Source organism: Octopus bimaculoides, chromosome 1, assembly GCF_046866305.1.
Source record: "Octopus bimaculoides isolate indiv1 chromosome 1, ASM4686630v1, whole genome shotgun sequence".
Lineage (NCBI taxonomy): Eukaryota > Metazoa > Mollusca > Cephalopoda > Octopoda > Octopodidae > Octopus > Octopus bimaculoides.
The window spans coordinates 41,370,392-41,397,355 of NC_142928.1; the positions used below are offsets into that span (position 1 = coordinate 41,370,392).

At 35.2% G+C, this 26,964-nt stretch overlaps 1 protein-coding gene across 1 annotated transcript in view; it reads left to right on the forward strand.

Moving 5' to 3' along the window:
* The first annotated feature begins 11,916 nt into the window (after window positions 1-11,916).
* Window positions 11,917-26,964, forward strand: part of LOC106878935 (Golgi apparatus protein 1) — a 69,263-nt gene continuing 54,215 nt past the window's right edge. The window contains exons 1-2 of the mRNA XM_014928303.3: window positions 11,917-12,296; window positions 21,335-21,367. Of these exons, the coding sequence (XP_014783789.1) occupies window positions 11,931-12,296; window positions 21,335-21,367 (399 nt within the window). The 5' untranslated portion in view covers window positions 11,917-11,930. The remainder of the gene's footprint in view (window positions 12,297-21,334; window positions 21,368-26,964) is intronic.

The following is a 26,964-nucleotide window of genomic DNA, read 5'->3' on the forward strand; positions in this document are numbered from 1 at the left end:
TTTCATACTTTTGGGGTCGATAAATTAAGTAACAGTTGTGTTCTGGGGGTCAGTCTAAATAACTCGCCCCCCCCTCTCTCACAAAAATTTCGGGCCTTGAGCCTAGAGTAGAAAAAATGTTTGTGTTAGCATTATGATAACCTTAAGTGGCTTTAATTCCTTTTATTGAATACAAATATTGATAACACAGTTAAAAGAGAGTCTTACTAGAATTCTGTGCAATAAAAACCTGTTTAAATAAGTAATTTTACTCTTATATTAATAATTCTCTGATGCTAATTTTTTTTTACTTATATTATATGAATTTGTGAATAATAGCTTTGTTGGAGATTTGTGCTAAATAGGGTTCCAAAAGATTGATCATAGGTTCATTGTATTTTCTATGGTAAGAGTAACAAGTGGTGTTGGTGTATTTAGCCTTTAAAAGTTTTTCAAGTGTGACATCTCTGATTGCAGTTTCTGGAAGTTTGTTCCATATTTTGATAGTTAGATATAGAGGTCTGAAGCAGACCACAGATTTGGAGAAGAGAGGGCATGTCATTGATGAGGTTGCATATGGCAATGAAAGGATTTTGACAAACCTAACTGATTGAATTAATGATTAATCAAACAGTCACTCAGGTAATTGGTTAAATGTAAATGTATTAACTAATAATGGTAAAAGAAGTGAAATAGACGACTGCATGTGTTTATCTTTGGCATAATGACTTTCTTAAGATTCAACAAAATAAGTATAGAATGCTCTTCTCCAAAGTGTGAGTCTTGGCATCAGTTGCGATGAAGCTACATGCAGATATAAATGATATCTTTCAGACTATAATAACAACATTGCTCAAAGTTATTGCTTGAGTAGGCAGCAAGCTGGCAGAGTCATTAGCACACCAGGTAAAATGCTTAGCAGTATTTCGTCTGCCTTTATGTTCTGAGTTCGAATACTGCCGAGGTCAACTTTGCTTTTCATCCTTTTGGGATCAATAAATTAAGTACCAGTTGCATACTGCGATTAGTCTAATCAACTGGCCCCCCTCCCCAAAAATTTCAGGCCTTGTGCCTAGAGTGGAAAAGAAAGTTATTGCTTGAGTGCCTTTTACAGAGTATTGTTGCTTCAGAAATCTATTTCCTGGGATTTAAACTGCTGATAGCAAACTTTATTGCAGAACATCAGAAGCTGTAATAATCATTGAAGCTTACTTTTGGACTGTAGTGGATCAGATTATTATATCATGTGAAGTATTTATTTTGGAAAGACAAGCATAAATCATAATGCTTTGGATATATGTTCTGTAAACAGTGGCTTTTCCTTTCATGATCAGCTTATATGCTATTTTTGCGTAGTGCTTAGGCTTTGTACAGCTTTGTTACATTTTGAAGACATATGTTCTGCCTACACCAGCTTTCTGTTTATGATTATATCAAAAATTTCATGCTGCCTTTTCACAGGCAGCTTACAATTTTCAAAATGCTGGTTTTAGGGGCTTTTCTTTGCTAGAATCTCCTTTACACCAGGATTTTCATATTTTTGGTACTCATGAAACCCCACTAGATTGGGTTAAAATTTTAGGAGCCTAAAAGATATTTGAAATAGCATTATGTTAGCATAATTTATTTGTTGTTCTTATCTTAGTGGTTTGAAAAATTCAATTGCAGAACTAAAACATTAAGAATTAATGATTCTGTTAAGCTTGTTCCTGGTTTGAGAGAAATAATAATTGGTGATGGATGTTACTTGAAATTGTAAATCAACCACTATTATTCAGTTTATTTCAATTTCTTTTTTTTTTTTTTGCATGTTATTGGACATGGTGAAAAAGTTCCTGCACATAAACATGTAATTAGAAACCACATTAATACTTTTAAAGTTTTTGTGCTTATAGTAAGGGTACTCCATTAATAATGCAATCCAAAATTTTGTCAATTCCAATTGCTGAAATTTTATTTAAGGGAAAAATCTGTTGCATGTCTATTTGCTGTTCACTTTATTCTTGTAATAGATTGCTTAATTTTAACAAATATACAAATGGGTTTTCAATTTCAGCAAGAAAATAGTGTTATTGATTTACGCACAATCAGACAAATGTTACCAAACTGAGCCCTGTATTTTGACTTGACAGTTTTATACTATGAAACAAAATTTGCTTCACAGTTTCAAACACTTGACAGTGTCACTTCAGTGTCTTAATTTACATTTAAGTGATTTAATTTTACTTTGGACTTTGAAATATCAATTAGAACCATAACACTGTAAGATTAACTTCATTCAACCGAAGTGAATATATCAGAAAATTGTGCCAGCTTTTCATCCCATACATAACTTTTAGTTTGGCTCAAAAGTTCAAAAAGATGTTCAGGCAGAAACAAAACCTATTTCATCATTTTACATCCATTTTCCATGCTGATATGGGTTGGACAGTTTGAGAAGAGCTGATGAGGCAGAAGATTGCACCAAGTTCCACTGTCTGTTTGACATGGTTTCTACTGATGGATGTCCTCATTAGCACCAACCTTTTCACAGTGTGTACTGGGTTTGTTTTACAAGGCACCAGTATTAGTGAAGTTACCAAATAACCCACAAGACAAGAACCCTCAACTGAGGGACGTATAAGATTGAGGGAAATGAAAAGTTAAAGTATGATGGGGAGACAGAAACAGTAGAGGAAATAGATGACAACCCCAACTAGAAAGAGAGAGAAGATGGGGAAGAAGTGTCAAGTTACAAGAAGATGAATCTAAGAGAAGTGGTCCAGAGGATTGGACTGGGTGAATGGTAGGCAAGATCACAAGAGTGTGAAAGGAGAAAGTAAATGCAGTGAATGGTGAACACAGGTGGAGGTGGTAAGTGTGAGAAGATGGAGGTAATAGGAAGCAGCACAGGTTATGTGGAGTGTGGGTGGTGTATGAGAAATGTACAATGCCAGGGACAAGGTCAGATACATATAAGGGTAATAATAAAGTCACATGCAAACCTGCCATATTTTCACAATAAATTGAAGATTATTGCATTTAGTAGTCTTAATGTAATATAATTGACCAGCTTTACAGCATCATTTACTGCTAATCTTAGATCTTGAAGCATACATTTTATTGCCTGTGCTTGATCATGAAACAGCTGTAGATACATTTACAATTCTGATTTAAATCTTTTATTTTTGCAACATAACCATCATTTCAGTTCCATCATTGCAAATATTTGAATAAAGTTTTCTATAAGTTTTCAATGTTTTCAATAAATGAATTCATTAAATTAATGCTTTCCCTCCAAAGGCTAGCAGATTAACAGGTCTTCTTCAATGTTACTTTTATAAATATAGCCTACAAACTCAAGCAAATTTACTAAACCATTGCCTTTTAAATTATCTATTTGAAGAGAGAATGTTTAGTTTATTTTAACCTTTCTTATTACTTCAGTTTTGCAAAAATTTTACATTTGATAATCTTTTATACAAGGCTTTATTAAGTTTCCTGAAATTTAAGTGTTTCACCTGCTTTTCCTAGTTGATAAACAATGCAATATAAAATAAGCAAAACATTGACTACACCATCACCTTTGTTCATCATTCACTACATTGACTTCTATTCCCATCTCTAATCATCTGTCATTCTCTTCTCAAACTCTTGCGAACTTACCAACCCACCCTTCCTGATCCTGTCCCTATACTCTTTTCTACTTACTTTCTTGTGCCTTAAGGGTACACCCTGATATCTTGTTACTACTATATCTCTATTTCAGTTATTCCAAACTTTATATATGTAGGGTAGCCATATATAGCAAGATAGCTATTCCTGTCCCTGTCATACTTTAGTCTCTCAAACCTGGTCTTAAGCTGCCTCTCTCTCTCTCTACTACACACTACTCAGTTGAGGGGCCCATGTGAGTTACTTGTGACCAGTGCCACATAAAAAAAGCACCAAGTATACTCTGTAAAAAAGTTAGTGTTAGTAAGGTCATCCAGCAATTGAAAGCATGCCAAAGCCACAGTCTTTCAGCATATTGCTTCCTGGAATCATCAATCTCAAGCCAACATGGAAGACTGACATTTAATGATGATGATGATGATGATGACAAAAACGTATATTTTTTTTGATTTAATTCCAAACAATCTCTTTTAAAATATTCTTCACTTATTTTTTTATAAACCTTCAAATGTGTTGTTTCTAAATGCCACTTAAGATAGATTTAAGGCTGAAACCTTTTCACATTCAACCAACAGTTCAGTTTTATCACCAGTCCAAATAAAAGTTCTGTAATATTTTCTTTTCTTTGCTCATCTTGTTGTTTTGATGTTGGTTTTGCAGATAAATTTTCTATAGGCTCAAGTTATGTAATGCCTCTTCCATTCATATCACTCAGGTTTTGCTTATTAGCACTTGAATTATTGTTGGTATTTTACCATTTATGCATTGGGGATGTAAATAAAATGTAATTTATTGATTTTAAAAAATTATTATTTCCTAAAACATTCATCTTCACTATGCATACATTAGAAAAGTCACTAAACCATATAACACCAATATTATACATTATTTTTAACAACCAATTCACATTTATTGTTGCCTAAACAGAAAGCAATTAAAAATTATGTAATATTAGCTTAAGCTGCCAGATACCACTGGTTCAGCAGAATATATACCCAGAATTAATGTTCTTATATGTGTAGGTGTAGGTGTGTGTTCGAGAAATTTGCTTCCCAACCTCAGTTTTGAGTTCAGTCCTGCACTTAGCATCATGGGCAAGTGTCTTCTACTATAGCTGACCAAAGTTTTGTGAGTGGGTTTGATTGATGGAAGCTGAAAGAAGCTCATCATGTGTGTGTGTGTGTGTGCCTTTGTGTCTCCTTGTCTTAACATCAAATAATAGTAGTAAGTGAGTAACATGCAGTGCTATTCATTTTTAATATTCTGCTAAAACATGTCAGGTCATGGGAAAATATCACCTAGCTTGGAAACAATTAAGGGTTGGAGACATTTGGCCATAGAAAATCAGCCTCAATAAACTCTGTCCAACTCATACAAGCAAGGAAAAGGGGACATTAAAACGATGATGATCAAATCTATGTACTTATTAATTACTCAAGCAGAAATTACTGTGAAAACCCTACATAAATCTGTGGTAAGTTTGTGTTCCTTCTTCTTGGAAATCTATATTGTGCAACTACCTTACTTTCCTCAATCTGCACATGTGTCTCTGTATGTGTATGTGTTTGTAACAACTGACTGATTAATGGAAGAGTATAAAATACAAGATGTGGTGGTGGTATTGGGGGTGGGGTTAGGTAGTGGAAAGAGAAACAGTGAAAGAGAGGCGCATGGGAAAAAATCTGTCCTGTTGTTTACTACTTAACATATTTGTGTGTGAGTGTGTGCGTGCGTGTGTGTGTGTGTGTGTATGTGTGTGTGTGTGTGTGTGTGTGTTTGTGTGTGTGTGCTTGCATGTGTGTACATGCATATGTGCATGTATGCATGAGTGTGCTCATTGCCTTAGCAACACTTTATGGATATTGGTTACATGAATAATCATTATTACATAACAACAGTAAATGGGTTTTTTAAATCCTGAATACAGTAAGCATAAATACATTTTTTTTTAAAATTAACAATGTTGCATTACAGTTACCTACATACAACTTATAAAATGCTGGTACATCACAGGTTAACTTCTCTAAAATCACCAAAGAACTAGTAACAGCTGATACACATGGGAGGGCTGAGTTTTGCAGAACCCATTGTCTCAGAAACCATGCTTTACAGTTTGATGGCAGAACACCATCTCAACATGGTCTCTATTTAAGACAGCTGCTGCATTTCTTTTTCCTGTTGATCATACTGGTGCAAACAGTGTGGACAGTGGCCTGGGAATGGAATTTGCTTAGTGGGTGCAAACTCAGTTCCAAAATTTTTCTACAAGCAAGGCCAAGATTTTGTCAATCTTAATATCAAATCAAACACAGGTATAATAAATTTTTTTATTATTGTACAAGGAAAAGTAATGCTTCAAATCACTCCAAATTTTTTTTCTATACTCTCTTGTTTTGGTGATGAAGTTTTCCAAGAGGATGTCCAAAGTGTTTTCCTTGCACAAGTTTTATGTACATACATTACAGCACAGTGTGTTAGACAATGTTGTGTCATTGTGGTACTGAGTCAGGTCTTCAAACAGCAAAGTGTGTTGAACATTCTCTCGCTTGATGCAACAGACACAGGATTGCAACAGGATGACATTTTCATCACAAAGGCTGGTCCATAGTGCTTTCAGAAGAATGGTGATTTGGTGAACAAAGTTCAATACATTGGTGTCCATGACAACCATAGAGCCAACTTCTTGGAGGACAAGGTCCAGAGAGTGATTTCCGTAGTGTACAAAATATGTACCAGGAAATATGTATTTTAATCTCTTTTACTTACCTCCCACTCTCCAGTCCTGTCCGCTTGGCCCTGTGCCACTGTATCATTGTTCTCCACTAGCCCCCAACCTGTGTGTTCCAACCACACGCAACAAGAAAATTTTTCACATACCATACCCCTAACAAACCAATCTACATCTCTTCTCTTCCTCACATTTCCTCCTTCATACACTATGCATAGCTCTCACTCCCCAATACTGTCCTCACGGCCCTGTCCCTCTGTATCATTGCTATCCAGTAGCCCCCAACTCTATATATACTCAGGTTTTTGCCACTCACTCCCCTCTGCACTCTTTAATCATGCTTCCCTCATAATACCCAGCCACTTTTATTATGACGTTCATCCCTCAAGGGTATGCCCTGGCACTTGCCACCATCTATCTCTCTCTTCTTTTACTCAACCATCCCATTTATATTCTGCTCCCTGTCACTTATGAGTATGCCCAGCACTTTGCTACCATCTCTATCTTGCTGTTTCCCACTCTCCTTCTCATGGTTACCCAACCTGAGGGAATCAGGTTGGGTAACCATGTAGTTCTTTTGTGGCAGTGCACCTCTTTCTGTCTTCATTTCTGGTCTCTCTCTTTCCGGCTGGGTAACCTTGTACCTCCTCTACTGCAAGACACTTGTTTCCATCTCTTTGTCTTACTATAATCTGACACAAGATCACCTCCTCCAATGCCCCCTCCTCTCAAAAGAGAATTTTTTGTCTTGCAAATACTTGGTGACCCTGTCAGTGCAAGTGCCACTTAAAGGCACCCAGTCCACACTGTAAAGTGATTGGCATTTCGAAGGGCATCCAGCTGTAAAAACCTTGCTAAAACTGACTTCACCTGTGCTTGTGCCATGTAAAAAGCACTAAGTCTACTCTGCTGAGTGGTTGGTGTTAGGAAGGGTACTGTCATCCATGCAGATACATTTCTCTCCTATGACATCACGGTTTTCTCTCACACACTGTTTTGCAATTCAAAATATTTCAGTTCTTTGGTCCTTATATCACTGAACATTGGCAAACTTCTTCTTTTCTGCTACTCCCTTGGCTATATATACCTGTCTCCTAGCTTCCCTTTTGGCTATTTGATACATTCTCCTGTTACCCCCACTCTTCCAGGCCTGTTTCTTTACTCTAATGGCCCTGTCTATAGTATTGTTCCACTACCATGTTATCCTAGGTCTGGTAGGGACTTTGCACCAGCCACAGATTTGGTCTGTGATGCTCAGCAAGCTGTCTTGCAGGAATTCCCAGCTGCCTCTTATGTCACAGGACTGTAGCTCCTCCTCCCTATCATCAAATTTCTCAGTAAAGATATCCCTAAATCTATATATATACACACACACACACACACACACACACATATATATATATATATATATATATATATATATATATATATATATACACACACACACATATATATTATATATATATATGTATATATATAAATATATATATATATATATATATATATATATATATATATATATATATATATATATATGACTGGTGAGGACATGCGTAAGCTCACAAGAAATGAAGCCAGTATGCTCCGATGAATGTGTAATGTCAGTGTGCATACTCGACAGAGTATAAGTACCTTGAGAGACAAGTTAGACCTAAGAAGCATCAGTTGTGGTGTGCAAGAGAGACGATTGGCTGGTATGGTTATGTGGCAAGAATGGATGAGGATAGCTGTGTGAAAAAGTGCCACACCCTAGCGGTTGAGGGAACCTGTGGAAGAGGTAGTTCCAGGAAGACCTGGGATGAGGTGGTGAAGCACGACCTTCGAACATTAGGTCTCACTGAAGCAATGACTAGTGACCGGGACCTTTTGAAATATGCAGTATGTGAGAAGACCCAGCAAGCCAAGTGAGAGCATAATCTGTGGCCTCTGCCAGAAGTGTAGCCAGCTCACTCATTCGTATCTTTACTTCACTGGACACTAAACTCTGCTTGCGAAGACCTGTTGAGGCAAGAGAATTTTGAAATCGAAATCGAACCAAATTCGACGACTGGCGTCCATGCCAACCTTTCCTTCATTGGACACTAAACTCTGCTTGCAAAGACCTGTTGGGGCAAGTGAAATCGAAATCGTAATTGAACCATATTCAATGACCAGTACCTGTGCCAATGGAGCACTAACAGCACCATCCGAGTGGGATCATTGCCAGAGCAGCTGTCTGGCTTCCGTGCTAGTGGCACATAAATAGCACCATTTGAACGTGATCGTTACCAGCGTTGTCTTACTGGCACTTGTGCTGGTGGCACGTTAGAAAATCATTTGAGCGAGGTCGTTGCCAGTGCCGCTGGATTGGCTCCTCTGCAGGTGGCACATAAAAAACACCATTTTGAGTGTGGCCGTTGCCAGTACTGCGTGACTGGCCCTCGTGCTGGTGGCACGTAAAAGCACCCACTACACTCTCGATGTGGTTGGCATTAGGAAGGGCATCCAGCTGTAGAAACTCTGCCAGATCAGATTGGAGCCTGGTGCAGCCATCCGGTTCACCAATCCTCAGTCAAATCGTCCAACCCATGTTAGCATGGAAAGCAGATGTTAAATGATGATGATGATGATTATTATATATAATATATATATATATATTGATATATATAAAAATTTAAGGAATGGAGTAAACGCATGTTATAACTGCATACTTTATTCTGACATATGTTTCGAAGAATTACAGTTTATGCGATCCATAGGAATCGTCGATGTTAAAAATGTAAGGAATGTATTCTTCGGTGGAATGGGTATGTCCTTAAGTGATGCGTTGATGTTGAATAACTCCATTTTTGGTAACTATTAAGATAGCAGATTTTACTATGGACCTGTTTAAAATATATTTAATTATATGTATTTATTTTATCCTAATAAATAATAATTCGGATAAAATAAATGGGTTAATAGAAACCAAGGTAGCAAAGATCACAAAATAACTGTGGTGTAATTCCTGTTAGTGAGGCAGAAACTCCTTGATATTTTGGGTATTTGAGTATATATAAAAATTTAAGGAATGGAGTAAACGCATGTTATAACTGCATACTTTATTCCGACATATGTTTCGAAGAATTACAATTTATGCGATCCATAGTAATCGTCGATGTTAAAAATGTAAGGAATGTATTCTTTGGTGGAATGGGTATGTCCTTAAGTGATATATATATATACATTTATCAGTTCGTTTTGTAAGGTTCCTAATGTGAAATCATTTGCTGAAGCAGATATTGTTGTATTTCGAGATGGTCGTTCTTTTTCTTCTTTTTTTTGCCAAATAAACATTCGCACTCTATATTTCTATTCTTCACTTGTTTATTACTGTTCTTATTTTACTTCATGTCCATTGTCCGGAAATCTTTCATCACACATCTGTGACCTCTTCAGCAACACTTTTCGTTTTCGTTTGTGTTCTTGTTCCGCTTACTCCAGAAATTGCTCCCAGGACTTGTTCTTTGTAAGCTTAGTACTTATTCTATCGGTCTCTTTTATCAAACCGCTAAGTTACAGGGATGTAACAAATAGAGATAGATGCAAGTGTGAAGACATACAAAATTTCCTCTGGTTTATCATGCCTGTTAAGGTGGGGGAGCCAAAAGTGTTCTTGTTCCCAGGTGCTAAGAGTCTTTGTCATGCCACTACTTCTACAACAGCCTATGTTCTTTTAAACTAGGTAACTGCATATACCCTCCACCCAGATTTATTTGACCCACCAGTCTCCCTTCCTGTTGTTACCTCTATGTTTGTTTAATCAGCTCATCCACAGATTCCAACTGCTACCATTGAATGACTTGCCTAATCCTTCCTCCCTAGAACTGTAATTCTTCTCCACCTCAGTTAACAACCTTCAGATATTCAAACTGAACATTAGTTTCACTTGTCTCACAGATTATGCAAAAAAAGTCCTTCCTGTTTTGATCAAAATTGTATTTTAAAAATATTTGATTATACTCTTACAAATTTTTTTCTCTTTATTTCCTACCCAACTTTCAAGAAAGCCAGCCTTTGCTTAGTGCCTTTCTCAGTTCTTTGATCTAATGAGAATCCCCTCACACGTACACACATGCTGCCTCAACTTGAATATTAACAAAATCTCCCTAAAAATACTCCCACTTGTTAAAAAAAAAGGGGGGGATGGTCACTGTCTGAATACTTTAAATTGTAGGATTGCTCAGTTAGAGCTAACTTGGGACTATACAGTGACATACCTATTCTTAGCCCAATAACCAGAATTTTTGATGACATTGATTACCAAATGTTTCAGATATTATTGTTTGTGCTTACCTTCATGTTAGCCCTGCTTGAGTACACTTATGATCAAAAGCATGTTATGATTACTCTGCCATTTTAGGGCAATATAAGATTGATAAGAGTTCTCACCTTGATCAAGACAGCAGGGTGTAGCTTGAAGGAGAGTTGGCAGCTATTTCTAACAAGTTGAACAACTTAAAGATTCCCCACTTGTCTCATAATATGAGATACGTTTCATTATGTTGATGGATTTTGTAAATCAAAATCATTTGTATTTAGTTTATTTAACCACTATGTAAAACATGTTTATGAACTGTTATCTAACCCATAACAGAATATACATTTGTTTGTAGTTGGTGATGGACGAGATAACCCTTCTACACAGATGAAGTAAAAGCTGTTGATGCTTAGCTAGAACTAAGTTAATTCCTGTAGGGAGCAGCAAATCTGACAAGTCAGGATTGAGTAAGGCATTTAATGCAAAGTTTGGGGAGTGTTTCTTGGTAAAAATAACAAAAATGGGGGAGATGGATGGATTGCATCAGCGGTGAGTCCAGAAGAGCAGAACCAGTAACTGAGACAAAGTGGAAAAGGCAATTGTGATCTACTGGTATAACATTGACTTAAGGATGTAGATAGCGATTGCATTTTCCTAAACATGCATGCATACTTAAATAACTATAATATAATTTGCCTCTTGGAACCCATGCTGTGCTAAACTGACGGCCTCTCCAAATGTATTTCATCTATTTGTAGCTATCCACAGTTGACCACACCTGTACCCAGGCATATATACAAATTGAAAACAGTACGAATAGATTACGTGTTATTAGTAATATTAATCAAATCTCATACAAAACATAGTATGACAGAATCAGCATGTTGATTCCGGACTGAGATGAAATTGAAACTTGACCTTTCCAGACTACTGAATCGCTTCCAACTGATCAGTCGGTAAATTCGTTGCCTGAAGCTGCTTGAGTTATAGAACAACATAAATTAAACTTTCTTTGATAAGCTCAATGAGAGCTAAAAAAAGAATTCCTGATAGACCTTTAGTTTAGTTCGCATTGTAAATATATTAAAATATTTTTTTCTAAAGTAATAATAAGATACTTTACAAATATATTGATAACTGGTTTGTATTCAAAAATATTTTTGAAGATATCCATGCAAATTTACAGAACTATATTCTTGTAACTCAGAAATTTTGTCACATAGAGTGATGTAGTTCAGACTTGATTACATGTGGATTAATATCTTCAACAGCATGTAGTACGGAAACAACATGGCGGTCTCCGTACGTGTTCACTCACACGTTATTTTATTATTATTATTCATGGTCACAATACATTCTAATTATGCATTTGGACGCAAGGAATATGACGTAGATAATCATAGAGTAATAAAACGAAGTCATTTTGATGATTCGGTAAAGAAATATAAAATAATTTCTACAGTAGAAAATCTAAGAGCACATAAGGAAAGAAACAAGCTAATTCTGAATCAGCATGAAGTACGTAGTGCCAGGAAACGTCCACCTTTAAAGATTTTTGAATCTCGTGAATGTAAAACTGAAGTCAGTCTATATTGTAGCAAAAACACATATGACAATAATATTGAAATATTAGAATGCTTGCAAAATGACTTAAAGGTAAGGGATACTAAGCTTACTTTCATACAATTTGAATGTATTACATGCAGTTGGTGGTGTACATTTGTCAAAATTTATTTTATGGATATACGTATTAAGTTTCTTAATGTTTCATTCGAAACAATTAAATTAGTAAAGATAGAACAAAATTATAGATTAAAAAAGAAAGAAATAACAATAGTTGAAAGTCAACTGAAAAGCATTTTATATTTTCATAGCTCTGTCGGTGGTATTTATATTTTTGTTCATTTAGTCCAAGATTTTGAGTCGGAATCTTCCTCCAAAAAGCTCTGTAGCCTAATATTTGAAGAAAACATTTTTATACCTCCTCATTTATATTTCTAATCTGCTATAAGGATAATTTAAAGCAAACACTCTCTGTTTATTATTTTTCGCTAATGAAAATTCCGAGCTAGATGCTTTTGTTTATTTCTATCAATTTTCGTGTTGCATCTCGATATAACACTCCAAATTATAAGAGACTGGAAACTTAAAAAAAAAAAAAAGAAAAACGTTTTTTTTTTCTCTCGATCGTGGTATTGAATGAATGCTCATGAATTATATTCTAGGCTTTTTTGTACACTTTCATCAAGCAAAACATCTTCAATCAAAACCATTTAATCGAAACTTTTAAAAACATTAATTCGTTGTTGAATTTTAGTTTGTTTATATTTTCTTTAACGCACTCACACACAAGACATTTAGAAACTAGACAATCTATAATTCATATTTGTTTCTGCTTAGATAATCAACGAAAATGAAGTCTTGTTTATAGATACTCTTTGGCAATTTTTTTTCGAAATCGACAAACGAAAATATTACAAATGAATGAATAATTTTTGTGGAGGGACAGAAAATACACGGATTTTTTTTAAATGATTGCCTCTTAGTGTTTAATAAACCACCGAGTCACATGTGTTGTGTATATCTATGTATGTATATATAGATTGATTGAACTCCAGTTCATTTATAGTTTGTAGTAAACCTTTTGTGTCGATTATAAATAATATTAAAGGATGTAGGTGTTTTGGCTTCGTCTTGAAGCACGGCTTTGATCCAAATGTAATTATAGTTCACTATTGGAAGTTATACCAGTCAATGAGAATTTACTGTTTTAATTCATTTACTTTACATTTTCCTCCAGATTTCCCTATTCTATGAATTTATTTTAAAGGTTACTCTATTATGACATATCTTTAATGTTATTCTTAATCCATTTGGGGATTCAAACATTCTGTATTTACTTGCTGTTTTAACCCCCAGGATCCTATCCTTTCTTGCTGCTTTTAATTCATTTGTCATTTTAAAAACAAAAATGCTAATCTAAAAGCTTATTGATCGCCATTTCAAGCATTTTTGAAAGTGGTCTAATAGTTCATGTCTGTAGAATTCCTAGTTAGGTTTATAAACTTAGACGTATATTGTCCCGAGGTAAATCTGTTGACAAGATCTACACTTCATTTTTTTTTATAATAGCACTGTCAACGTCATAGAAGATGTCTGCATCTGCTTGTCAGATTTTTCTCACAAAAATATCCGTGAAATAAACCCCGTTTGATCTTCATTTAGGTGGCGATTTAGGGAGATTTTTCTTTTATTTTGTAACCGCTGGTAGTGTAGCTTGTTAGCTATTTGATAATGAGATTGTTAGAGTGACTAGGAACAATTTTCACGGTCCATCGTGAAATAACTTCCTCAGATTTGTAAGTTTGTGTTTCTTTTGAAGTTGTGGAGGATTTAAAAAATCGACACGTAGAGAGGGAAATACATCGAATTGAACGAATTAACATAATACCTTCATTCTTTAATACTGTTTGTTTAAATATTAAAAAACTCATCCAACTGCATCATTTTCAACCAAGTTAGAAATTACCATTGTTAAGCAATAATTAGCGCAGTTGACTCCTACATGTCCTGTCACTGATGTGTCCAGTATCCATAACAACATCAAATGCATTATTTCTGCATCACCTTACTATATCCAGTTCATAGTTGGGTCTTGAATGATATTAGGTTCTTAAAGAAATTTAATGATTTTTTTATATCGTGATTGACACTCATTTTAAACACGGAATTTGAATACATGATTAACAAAATTTAAGGAGTTTACGTATATCTTTAAGTATAAAGAACGAACATTTCGAAGGTCCGTCCTTACGGTTGTCTTAATACCAACTCAGCCCTGATCGTAACCACTCGCCACCTTTTTTCCAAGACAGAAATGTGCATGTAGTTCTACATTATTCAATATGGCCCCCCTAAAAAAAGTTTCAGCGTGATTCAAGGGAGATTTGACTGCTGTTTGTGGCAGGTTGAGCAACCGGGTACAAGCTTCTTCGTTGATTCGTTTCTATTGTGGCGTTGCAAGCCAACTCCCCATGACAATGTAACGATCCAGATTTTGCTAACCGCACATTTTTTTAATTTTTTTTTAATAATAAAAAAAAAAAATATGGGTTATCGAATGTGGAAATGAGATTCGATTGAGAACGTAAAAGGACTTGACCAAATACCATCAGTCCCTAGAACCATGTGGTTGCAAAGTACGTGCTGTTGAAAGTAGTTGGACTGGGTTTAAATATAACATCTGTCCACTGATCATGGTTCTGAATAAGTTCGTGAGCATTGTGCTTTCTCCTCAGACATAGCCATAAAATGTGTGTGTATACATACAGACAGGATTTCTGAATGAAACAAAACAAAAACATTAAGGAGAAAAAACTCCAAGAAAAACTGTATCCATGTTCTACTAGAGAGACATCAAAATAACAGACCATTCATTAAAACCACCTTTAGCCCCTAGAATAGCCTTAATATGTCATGGAAGTGATGCATTTCCACTCTAGCATAAAAACAAAAAAGGTGTAGCAACAGGAAAGGCATCCTGCCATAGAAAATTCACCTCAACAAATGCTGTCTGACCCATGCAAACCTGGAAAAGTGGATGTTAAATGATGATGATGATGATAACGTGTGTATCACTGTCATCATTCTAAGTTCATTTTACATGCAAGCATGAGTTGGATAGTTCAACAGAATCCAATGAGCCAGTGGTTCATGTCTTGATCTAATATCTTATTTTTGGCATGGTTTCTATTGTTGGATGACTTTCTTGACATCAGCCACTTTTACACAATATACTGGGTTTATTGTTTTGATGGGATGGAACAAACTTATTGCGAGATGATGGTAATGGAGAGAATAAAAGAGGGAATAGTGTTGAGGTGGGAATAATGAAGACCATGGACAGGGGAGTGGGAGAGTGACATCAGGAATTAGTGTGAAGGAGAAAGGGAAGACAAAATGACAGTGGTAATAGGGTGGGTTGAGTCGGTGGACTTGATGATGGAGTGGATCAGTCCACTTATACAAGTATGAGTTAAATGTTTTGTCTGGGTTCACGACAGTTCTTATTGTTGAGAGAGGATGGTAGGGAAGGAAATCATAGAAGGGCAAATGAATAGTGTTAGAGGATTAGTGAGAGATGGTTAGAGAGTGATTAGTGTGGTAGGGAGGGTTGCACAGAAGATGCAGTGCTACCACATGTGGGTAAGTAGAGCAGCATGTGGAGGAGAGGTAAGATGGAGATGAGGGACCAAGGCCTGTCCTCAAAGTAACTTGTCCAAGAGAGTATGGTTACAAAAGAATTAGGGAGAATGGGTAATGATTGCTGGAGTGCAACCTCTCTCCATTCAATCATCAACCATTTGGTGGTGGAGGGAAAGGGAAATATTCAATATACACAAATGAAGTACTTAGTTATGGTTGAGATGGTAAAACAAGAAGGTATAAAATTAGTATAGCAAGTAGATGAATAGATAGATGGTGGAGGAACATGAGTGTGTAGTATGCACAATGGACAGTGGATTGTATGCACAGAACAATAGGTAAAGGTATAGTGTGTGGACTAGCCCACTATTTTAACAAGTCTTTTGCCAAGTTTGCATTGGAAGTTAGGTCTTCTGCAGCACCACCTTATTAATAAGGTCCTCTGTTATTTCCGTTATCTGTTGTAATATCTTGAAATGATTTTTCACTACCTCATCCCAAGTCTTCCTAGGTCTCCTTCCACTGAACCATTAGAGTGCTTGACAGTTGTGCAGCTGTCTTCTTCCATTCACATCACATGCCCTTGCCATTGCACTCTCCTCTCTTACACATTACATCAACTTTCCCTTATACCCAGTTTGTCTTTCAGTGGATTTTTACTTCATCATTCATGCACACTAGCATGACACTTCCAGTGAAGTATGCCCACCTTATTTATTTCTAGTCTTCATAGGTCCTTTGCATCTAAGACCCATGTCTTGCTGATACCTTGCACACTAGCATCATTCAACCTGTCCTTGACATTCAGGTATAAACATTTATTTCCTGCAGAGGTAATAGCTTCCCAAACTTTCTCCATCCTGTTCTTATTCAAGCTGCCACAATTTCAGAGCATGTACCCCTACTTTTCTCATGGTCACCTTGGCAGCAAAACATATCTACTACTTCTAGGGAACTGTCCAAGCATTTGAGAGAATCTACTTCCTCAGCACTCTTGATGCTTACTGCCCCAATGCACCTTCTGCATATATATATATATATATATATATATATATATATATATATATATATATATAAATTATCATCCCACTACACCTTTTGTGTGTGCGTTGTTTATACTGAGCACACAGTGTAGAATTTCTACCCTCAACCACTGTCTTCAGCTTTCTGCTCCTACTCATCTCCTTTAGTAGACCTCTTTATAAGACACTGCTGAAACTGTCTATAATCAATACACCTTAGATCACCCCATCTATATTACAACTTGCTTTGTCCACCTCTGCTATTGCCCATTACTCCCTCCCATTTCCACCCCAATAACTCTATTTCTACTATGCTGTCTGACTACTAATCCATCTATGTATACTTATTACAATGCATTATTTAGTGACAACTAAAAATCCATGTTTTACACGACTGACCAACTCTGAACTCTCAGGGTAACTCTTTCTTTATGAAGGAAACAGGACTAGTCCTGTCACTGTAATTTAATAAATATATTTTGTCAACTCAATGTATTGTGTACTTCGATTCTTTTTTATTCCAAACAAGACTATTAACAATAGTGTGTTTGTGTATATCACATCACCATTTTCATCCACTTTTTCATGCCTGCCTAGATCAGAGAGAATTTGTTGAGGTAGGTTTTCAACACCTTGATGCCCTTTCTGTCACCATCCTTCACATGATATCAAAACAAGTGTACACACACGTATGTGTGTATATATATACACGAGTTTGTTTCAGCTCCATTTAACAAATTCACTTACAAGGCTTTGCTATACTTGGGGCTATAGTATAAGGTACTAGCCTTAGATGCCATGTAGTGGGACTGACTCCAAAACCACATGGTTAGAAAGCAAGAGCCAAGAGAAATAACTTGGAGTGGCCAGTGGTATGTATTTGAACAAACAAAAACAAATATGGGTATATTCTTTTCTACTCTAGGCACAAGGCCTGAAATTTTTGGGGAGGGGGTCAGTCAATTAGATCGATCTCTGTATACAACTTGTACTTAATTTATTGACCCCAAAAGGATGGAAGGCAAAGTTGACCTTGGCGGAATTTGAACTCAGTACATAAAGAGAGACGAGATGCTGCTAAGCGTTTCACCCAGTGTGCTAATGATTCTGCCAGCTTGCTGCCTTACAAATATGGGTATATTAAATCACATAAAAGATAAATTTTTGATTTATTAAAATTATTTCTGCTTCTATAGAAGGTAGGCCAATCACTTGGTGGAAATTGATACAAATTCCAAGTGAGAAGAAGTGATGATCTCAAGAATCAATAATTCTCATGGATTTGTTTACAGTGAAGCTCAACTTGCCAAGGAATGACCCACGTACTATGCTTTCAAAACCTTCTGCTGACACATGTGGAATAATTCAATGCCACTGACTTTGTCATCTTAAGTGGCATTTTTTGTGCAGTCCATTTGGTTTTGCCCCTTCTCTGCCAATTGAAACAACATTGAAATCAGCCATTGTAATTGTCTTCAGTTACTTATTCTGGTATTGGAGTCTTCTATGGAAGTTGTTCATGATCAGTCTGCTTCCTCTTCAGTTGTGCCACCATGAGTAGTCCTACCAGGAGTACTAGACTCTCATCAGTACAACAAGGAGCAATCTTCAGAGGTATATATATATATATATATATATATATATATATATATATATATATATATATATATATATATATATATATATATATATATATAAAATTGCACAGGCGTTGTTGTGTGGTAAGAACCTTGCTTCCCAACCACATGGTTCCAAGTTCAGTCCCACTGTGGCACCTTGGGCAAATGTCTTCTACTATAGCCTCAGGCAAACCAAAGCCTTGTGAGTGGATTTGGTAGACGGAAACTGAAAGAAGCCCGTGTGTCTGTGTTTGTCCTCCCTACCATCGCTTGACAACCGATGTTGGTGTGTTTAGGTCCTGCAACTTAGTGGTTCGGCAAAAGAGACTGATAGAGTAAGTACTAGGTTTACAAAGAATAAGTCCTGGGGTCGATTTGTTCGACTAAAGGCGGTGCTCCAGCATGGCCGCAGTCAAATGACTGAAACAAGTAAAAGAGTAAAAGAATATGTGTAGTTAAGAAGTTCACTTCACAACCACATAGTTTCAGGTTCAATCCCACCATGCTGCACTTTGGGTGAGTTTTCTACTATAGTCTGAGGCTGACGAAAACTTAGTGAATGAATTTGGTAAGTGGAATCCTAAATAGAAACCCACTGTATATCTATTTATCCACACACACACACGTATTTATGTATGCATTTCCTTGTCTTGATATTATACTCTAGTTGTAAACAAGCATTACTGTCATACAAATGGTGTATTTCTTTGCAAACTCTCAAATCATTTACACTGTCAAATATGCTCACTGATATTACCCATCCAGTGATGCATACTGGCTTCATTTTTTTGCATATCCTCAGTACACAAAATGATTTGTAGTGTATCTTTTCAATTGTATTATGTATTAGAATGTTATCTGTCATATGAACGGTAATTTCGTAAGCAAGTAGTTTCCATGATGGATAATATCAGGAAATATGGCATATATACTATTATAATTTAACTTTTTGTGTCAAATTTCCTAGTTCTTATACAAATTTATAAAATGAATACTAATTTAAAAAAAAATATTTATTACCTTAAAATAAAGTTAAATAAAACAAATTTTTCATTTGTATATTTGCAATAAATATGTTGCTTCTACATTTTATCAACACAATTACCCTCTACTCAATGGAAAAACCTATCTCTGCAAAATTTTCACTTAAAAAATCTATTTTCACAAGGTTATGATACTTAACCTGCACCTCTAATGCTAACTCTCTTTGTATTTCTTTTACTCTTAATGACTTGTAGGTACGTGATATTTTGATATACAACCATAATATACGATAAAGTATATTAAATGTCTTCATAAGTCAATGCTATGTTCTACTGTGTTAGCAGTGTGCTTTACATCACTTGTTAAGGTTATCTCTATAGATATTCTATAGAAATTATAACCAACACTGAATGTTGCTGTGACATTTTGTATTTGAGATGTCATAACAAAAATCAGTGCTGGCTATAATTTCTATAGAATATCTGTAGAGATAACCTTAACAACTCTTTTAATCTCTTCCCTTATCTCTATACAATGTAAAAGAAATCATCTAACCAACATGTATATTAGCAATTTATTAGAAATTATATATATAGAGAGGTAAACCACTGATTTTCCAGCAAATGATAATCAGGTATTGCTCTCAATCTGGACACAATTATGTGTATGTGTGTGTGCATGTACATCACATGATGGATGTAAACGGGCATCACCATCATACAAGTGGTGTTTGTTTCAGTGTACCAAATTCCCTCACAAGGCTTTGGTTGGCTCAGAGCTATAGTAGCAGACACTTGCCCATGGTGCCATGCAGTGGGACTGAAACCACATGGTTGGGAAGCAAGCTTAACCACACAACCACTTTAATGTTTTTGTAATTTTGTTAATGCATAATGCAACTCAAACTCCACACACTAGGCTATCCAGTATTAAGATATTTGTTGTCAAACCTTGTAGAGTATAGGAGTGACACATAGAACTGTTTACTGAGTCCAAATCTTGTAACAGGTGTCTTCCAGCATACTTCTAAAATTGTGTGTATATATAGCTCTCACGATGCTTTTAATTCTCATGTCAAGTTTCTTATGTGAAAGTTAGAACACATAGAAATGCAAATCATCCTGTTTAATTACACACTCCTTCACACCTAATCAAAAATAGGAAGGTAAACTATAAGAGTTCTAAAACCTGGGGAAGATTTTGGTTAAAGAAACCTGGCATAAGTATCTTGGAGTAGATGCCAGAAGAATGAATTTCATCTGTAATCAACCAGAATGAAATACTAAGGACATAGATTTGGAAAACCCATTTCGGTTACCTATAAGCTATGATAAAGAAGACCTGATTGGAATATTTTAAAAATAACCTTATATTGTAGGCATAGATATTCAGTTATTGCAAAGTTTCTAGTCCATACTTAAATAAAATAAATTAGTCAGTATTGCTTGTGCACAGACAAAATGTGTTTGAAGGTTAATTTGCTACAGCCATTAAAAAGGTTTTGGAGCTTTGTTTAACTTATAAAAATACTTAACTGAGATAATAAATGCTCAGTCTGTAGTTTGTGAAGATATGACTGTGTTTTAAACATTAATTGTTGCTATAATGTCTCAGTTAATTGCCATGATATTAATTTCACCCAATTAGTAGAAAAACCTGTCTTGAATCTTTGCTTGTAATGACTAATCTCATTTGTTTATATTGTTTCTCACTATAAACAAATGATATTCCCAATATTTTTAGTTATTATGCATATGATTTATTCCTTTTCAGGAAGTCAGTATTTAAAAAGTTATGTTTTCATTAAAATTTATTATGAAATTTTCATAATTGCTTGATTTCTAAAATAAATATTATTTTTTAGGTTGGAGAAGAACTTAGCAAGGAATGCCAACATGTAAGTTTGTTTTCTTTTTTTTTTTATTACTTGCTTGCAATGTTTTTGTAAGAAATATGTTTATAAAAGCATAGATGTTGAAACCTTAATATTTCTTACCTGTCAAGTGTCATAATAAGAGATTGTATACATCTGCAACATTCTTTCACCAAACTATTTCTGATCACATTTTATGCTCTCCTCAAATATATTAGTTTAGACTTGATGTTTTTGTGACTGATGATTCGAAAGACAAAGATAGATGACTGGCTTCTAAGAATTTAAATATTCAATGAGGACACTCTAAGCAAAATAAAGATTAGTAGCAAGTTCATTGAAGAATCTAGTGTACCCACTCCTAAGTTCATTATCAGTATCATTTTGCATCCATTTTTCCATGCTTGTCTGAGTTAAATAGGTCTTCAGCACAGCATCACCTTGCAGTCCTATGTCATCTCCTTCAAGATGTTTAACCTCTTCTGATTAGCTTTTACAACTTTTGATGATTTCCTTGGTCTTCCTCTTTCACAGGCTCTTTATTGCCCTTCTTACACAAGCATCATACAATCTCCTTTTGTTTCTAGCAGAGATAGTTGCTCCAAGAATCTTTTTCCATTCCATTCACTCTGCATTGTGCTTTCAGAACACCCTTCTCCACTGTTAATTAGGACTCCTTGATAACAAAAAAAAAAAATCAACTTTTAGAACTGGGGTCTGCAAGCATTTGAATGCATTTAATTCATGGATGCTTTCACTACTAACTACTCCTGTATATTTCCCACATAAGAAGTAAAAATATTTTTTGTAATTAATGTTGGAGGATGTAGAGAAAATAGAACAGCTCAGTTAATAATACTCATAACAATAAACGTCGCCCTTTCAAAGCCTAGCCAGGCTCATGGACCCGGTTTCTATGGCGTATGTGTTCCCCCCAGCTGGATGGGACACCAGTCCATCGCAGCATTACTCAAGAAACAGGAAGAAAGAGTGAGAGAAAGTTGGGGCAAAAGAGTACAACAGGGGTTGCCACCACCCCCTGCTGGAGCCTCGTGGAGCTTAGGTGTTTTTGCTCAATAAACACTCACAACGCCCGGTCCGGGAATTGAAACCGCGATCCTCTGAACACAAGTCCGCTACCCTAACCACTGGGCCATTGCGCCTCCTAATAATACTCATATTTCTAATAAATGTTTTAAGTGGATATAATGATGTTAATGAATAAAATAAACTATTCTTATTCATTTTGTTTTTGGATTTGGTTTGCAAGATTCTTTATGTGAGTTTGTGTGTTGAAGCATATTCTGTTGTGTCTGGGGAGAGTCATTCTCTTTTAGTGCCTTATAATTTAACACACTCACTGGTAAAATTTCCACTCATTTACTTATTTTTCTAAAATTTTTGTTGCATCTTGCAACCTTGTCAATAGTTGTTGACTCTGTCTCTTATTTAAGCTGCATATTTTTTTTGTTTGTGTGCATGCATACACATGTATGTATGTATGCATGTATGTGTGTGTGTGCATATGTTTGTATGTGTGTGTGTACGTTTGTATGTATTCTGCATATTCATGTGTTTGTGTGTTTTTATGTATGTCTGTGTATGTACCTTGGTCTCCTTGCGTGTACATGTCGGAGTGTGTGTGTGTGTATGGGTTTTTGTGACTATGTACTGTGTCTATGTATGAATGTGTATCTTCATATGCGTGGACGTGTCTCCATATGTGTCCTTGTGTGAAGTATGTGTGTATATGGTCATGTGTTTCAGTCTTCATTTGCATATGTGTATGCTTGTCTGTTCATATTATCTATATACTTATTCATTAGTATGTCTGTTTACTTTCATATCCATTTGCCTACATACATGTGTGAATGTGTTAAATTATAAGGCACTAAAAGAGAATGACTCTCCCCAGACACAACAGAATATTGTTATTCAAATATATTGGATTTATAAGTTTTTATCTGAATATCTCGTTTAGGAAAAAACTACATCTCTGTTTTAAGCTTTACTTCTAATCTGGAATAGTTGATTTGTATCAAAGAAGATAACTGTTTGTGAACTTGGCAGTTTTATGTCCTTGTAGATATGAACTGATGAACTAAGGTGTCCAGCTGGAGATGATTTTCAGGTTTGGAGATGCCTCAGTGGTGTTATGAACATCAAGTAGATGTTCCCAGATGCAGTCATCTAATGCTTTTTACTTATATACAGAACATTAGTCTTCTAAATAGTTTTTATCTGTATACGAAACATTACAGAGTTCACAAGTGTAGTAAACAAGGATGTGGAGACTCATTTAAATTTATCAGATATGAAGCTAGGATTTGGTACCAGTTGTGACAGTGCCATCCATGAGGGATAAGTGGACAGGTAGCACATCTGGGTTGAGAGCATTTGAAGCCTCCAAGCTGTGCTATGTTGGACTTCTTGACTAAAATGTCTTGTGATTTTGTGTTCTTTTCTCTTCTGGAGGAAAGGGGCTTGGGAAAGATCAGTATAGTTTTAGGATTGGAAAGGAAGAAAAAGACAAAATGGAAATTGTTGAGGCTACAATGTTATAAAGAAAGAACTGTAATGTAGAAGATAATGGGGAATTGAATTTAATTTGTAAGTTCAGTGATTCTGCTGACAACTCTGTTTCAGTGAAACCAATGCACTTCTAAATTAGAGTAACTACATATAAAGAAGTGGAACAGTTCTTCAATTTTGAAATAGTTTCAAACTGTATTACATTACGTAACCCATACAAGCATGGAAAAGTAGGAATAAGAATGGATGAACAAACTAAGCTGCACTTTTAGTATTTTTCCTAATACACAGACTTTTAAGTCTGAAAGGATGAAATTACACTACTAGTTATACCATAAAACTTAAGAGCTTTACTTTTTATATTGCTTTTTTTTTTTTTGCTTATTTGGATTCTAACCATGGATACACTGTTAATACATTCTTTCAAGATTTTTAATCAAAATTATATTTGACTTTATGGGTACCAGTTTGGGACAGAAAAGAGCCAATGATGGAACATGAACCACATCCCTGTTTCTACCCTGGCAGCTGTTTTACCAATGATACTACAGATTGCCTGTCATTCCATCTTTCCAAATTAGGTGCTATATATTATCTGTTCCTGCTGTAGTTTAACCCTGTATGTATATAGTCTAAGTTTACTGAAAGTGATAACAAAAGTAAATGTTATTAGATATTATTTATAAGTCCCAATCAGAGATAGTATTATCACTTGTCAAGCAACTGAGTTACTGTTTATACTACAGAGTGCCTACTATTCCCTTTTTTCCTTCAAATTAGATAATTTAAATTGTTTTTGCACTAATTCTTTATTCGTGTGATAATTTGTCAGTCACTTAGTGCTAGCATGATAGGTTATTCTATTAATGGTGCCTTAATGCTAGCATTACGGAACCATTAAATTATCACACGAATAAAGAATTAGTGCAAAAACAATTTAAATTATCTAATTTGAAGGAACAAAGGGAATAGTAGGCACTCTGTAGTATAAACAGTAACTCAGTTGCTTGACAAGTGATAATACTGTCTCTGATTGGGACTTATAAATTATATTTAATAACATTTACTTTTGTTATCACTTTCGGTAAACTTAGATTAAATACATACATGTGTGTATGTAAAGTTGAGGCTTTGAATCAAGGGTCATAAATACATCATTATTGGCGTTTGATAGCTTCTTTCGTTGTATCAAATGCATTAGTTATTTTATTTATGTGCATTGTTAGTGTCATCTTTGTTGATTTTTCTCCATATAATTAAAAATTTTACACTTCTAACACCACCAGTGGTCCACATTCCATCAGTATTTTATAGCTGTAATTACTGATCGTTAGTGTTGACAGCATCTGTGTTATTGTAGAGTGGCCTTAGGTCAATATGTCAGGCTTTGAATGAATCATGTAAAAATTTACAAGACTGGTTCCTTTTTGAACAGTAAGAAATAATCATTGCAATATATTTAAAATGAAGTATGCTACATTTTGTTCTTTTTTCTTTTTGGTGGGGTGGACTTAGTAAGTTGGAAATACAGATTTGTTTAAACATTATTGTCTCAACTATTACCAATTTTTTGTGTTCTACATTCACTTTTTACAGATTATGATAAAGTTTTTCAATTTCTGTGGCTAGATTAGTTACTGTTCTATTTCCTTGATAGATTTCTCATTGTGTTCACCTGTGTAAACCTTTTATTTCCTACTTACCTATACACAGGTGGAGGCATAGCTCTGTGGTTAATAAGTTTGCTTTCCAACCACATAGTTTTTGGTTCGGTCTCATTATGTGGCACCTTGAGCAAGTGTCTTCTACTATTGCCCTGGGTTGACCAAAGCATTGTGATTGAATTTGGTAGAGAGAAACTGAAAAAAAGCCCATTTTGTGTGTGTATGTGTATTTGTATTGCCTTATCTGGTTATCGGGAAGTGTTACTTTGCTTGGAAACAGGTGAAGGATTAGCAACAGGAAGAGTATCCAACCATGAAAAAGCTTCCTTAATGAATTCTGTTTGACCCATGCATGCACAGGAAGGTGTATGTTAAAATAATGGTGGCATATGAGTTTATTGAATCATATGTTGCTCATACTTGAATTCCGTATTAATCTAGTTTGATGGGACAAGCAATCTGAACGAGAAGTAATCTCTAAAAGTTACTAAATTGTTCATCAATAATTATACTCTCTCCAGTATTTGATTTCTCCAAAGTGTATTTGATAAACTGAAAAGTATTGTTGGTCTATGGTGATGCATTGTAATATTTATAAACTCATAGATTTTTCAAGAATTTTTGACATCATCATCCTTTAACGTCCATTAAAGGATGATGATGATAAAAAATTTCTGAAAATGTGTGAGTTTATTATAGCTTTTTATATTTTTAAATAATGATTAACCTTCGCATTCTTTCCATAACAGAAGCATTTGTTATGAATTTTTTGTATACAGAATCACCAATGTTATCCCAATTTTCCTAGAATCAAAATATTACAATGTAAGCAATAGCTAAGATTCATCCAAACACTAGTGTGTGAAATGAAAAATAAATAAATAGCTGAATAATAGGCATATATTGTAATGGTCCAATGATTAATGATAAAACATGTTCAAATTAAAAACTTGAGAAAAATAGTCTACAAGTTAATTCTACGATTAACTTTGTTAATTCTACGATTAACTTTGTTAATTCATCAAAAATTCTGATTAAATTGTTCTTGCTTTTGAGCAAGAGTAATTCATGTTATGAATTCCAATTTAGACATGCTGGTTCCTGTTTCATTTTTGAAACAATTTAGTATTTTATCTAGTCTTTTTCATTAGTCATTGTATTTTCAGTGCTAAAGTTATGATGGTCAGATGTAAAGTTCATAAACTGACCAAGATACTCTCATGGAATGTGACCAAATAAAGTTTATTTTTCAACATAGTCCCCCTTGCAGTCCACACACATCTTTCATTGGTGTTGCAGTGCTTGGATCCCATTGGTGAAGCTTTCACCCTGTTGATTAAAAAAGTCATCAACAATAGACGTCATCATCACTGCAATACTGATTCCTAGCCAAGTGCTTTTTCATGTTGAGGAACAGATGATTGT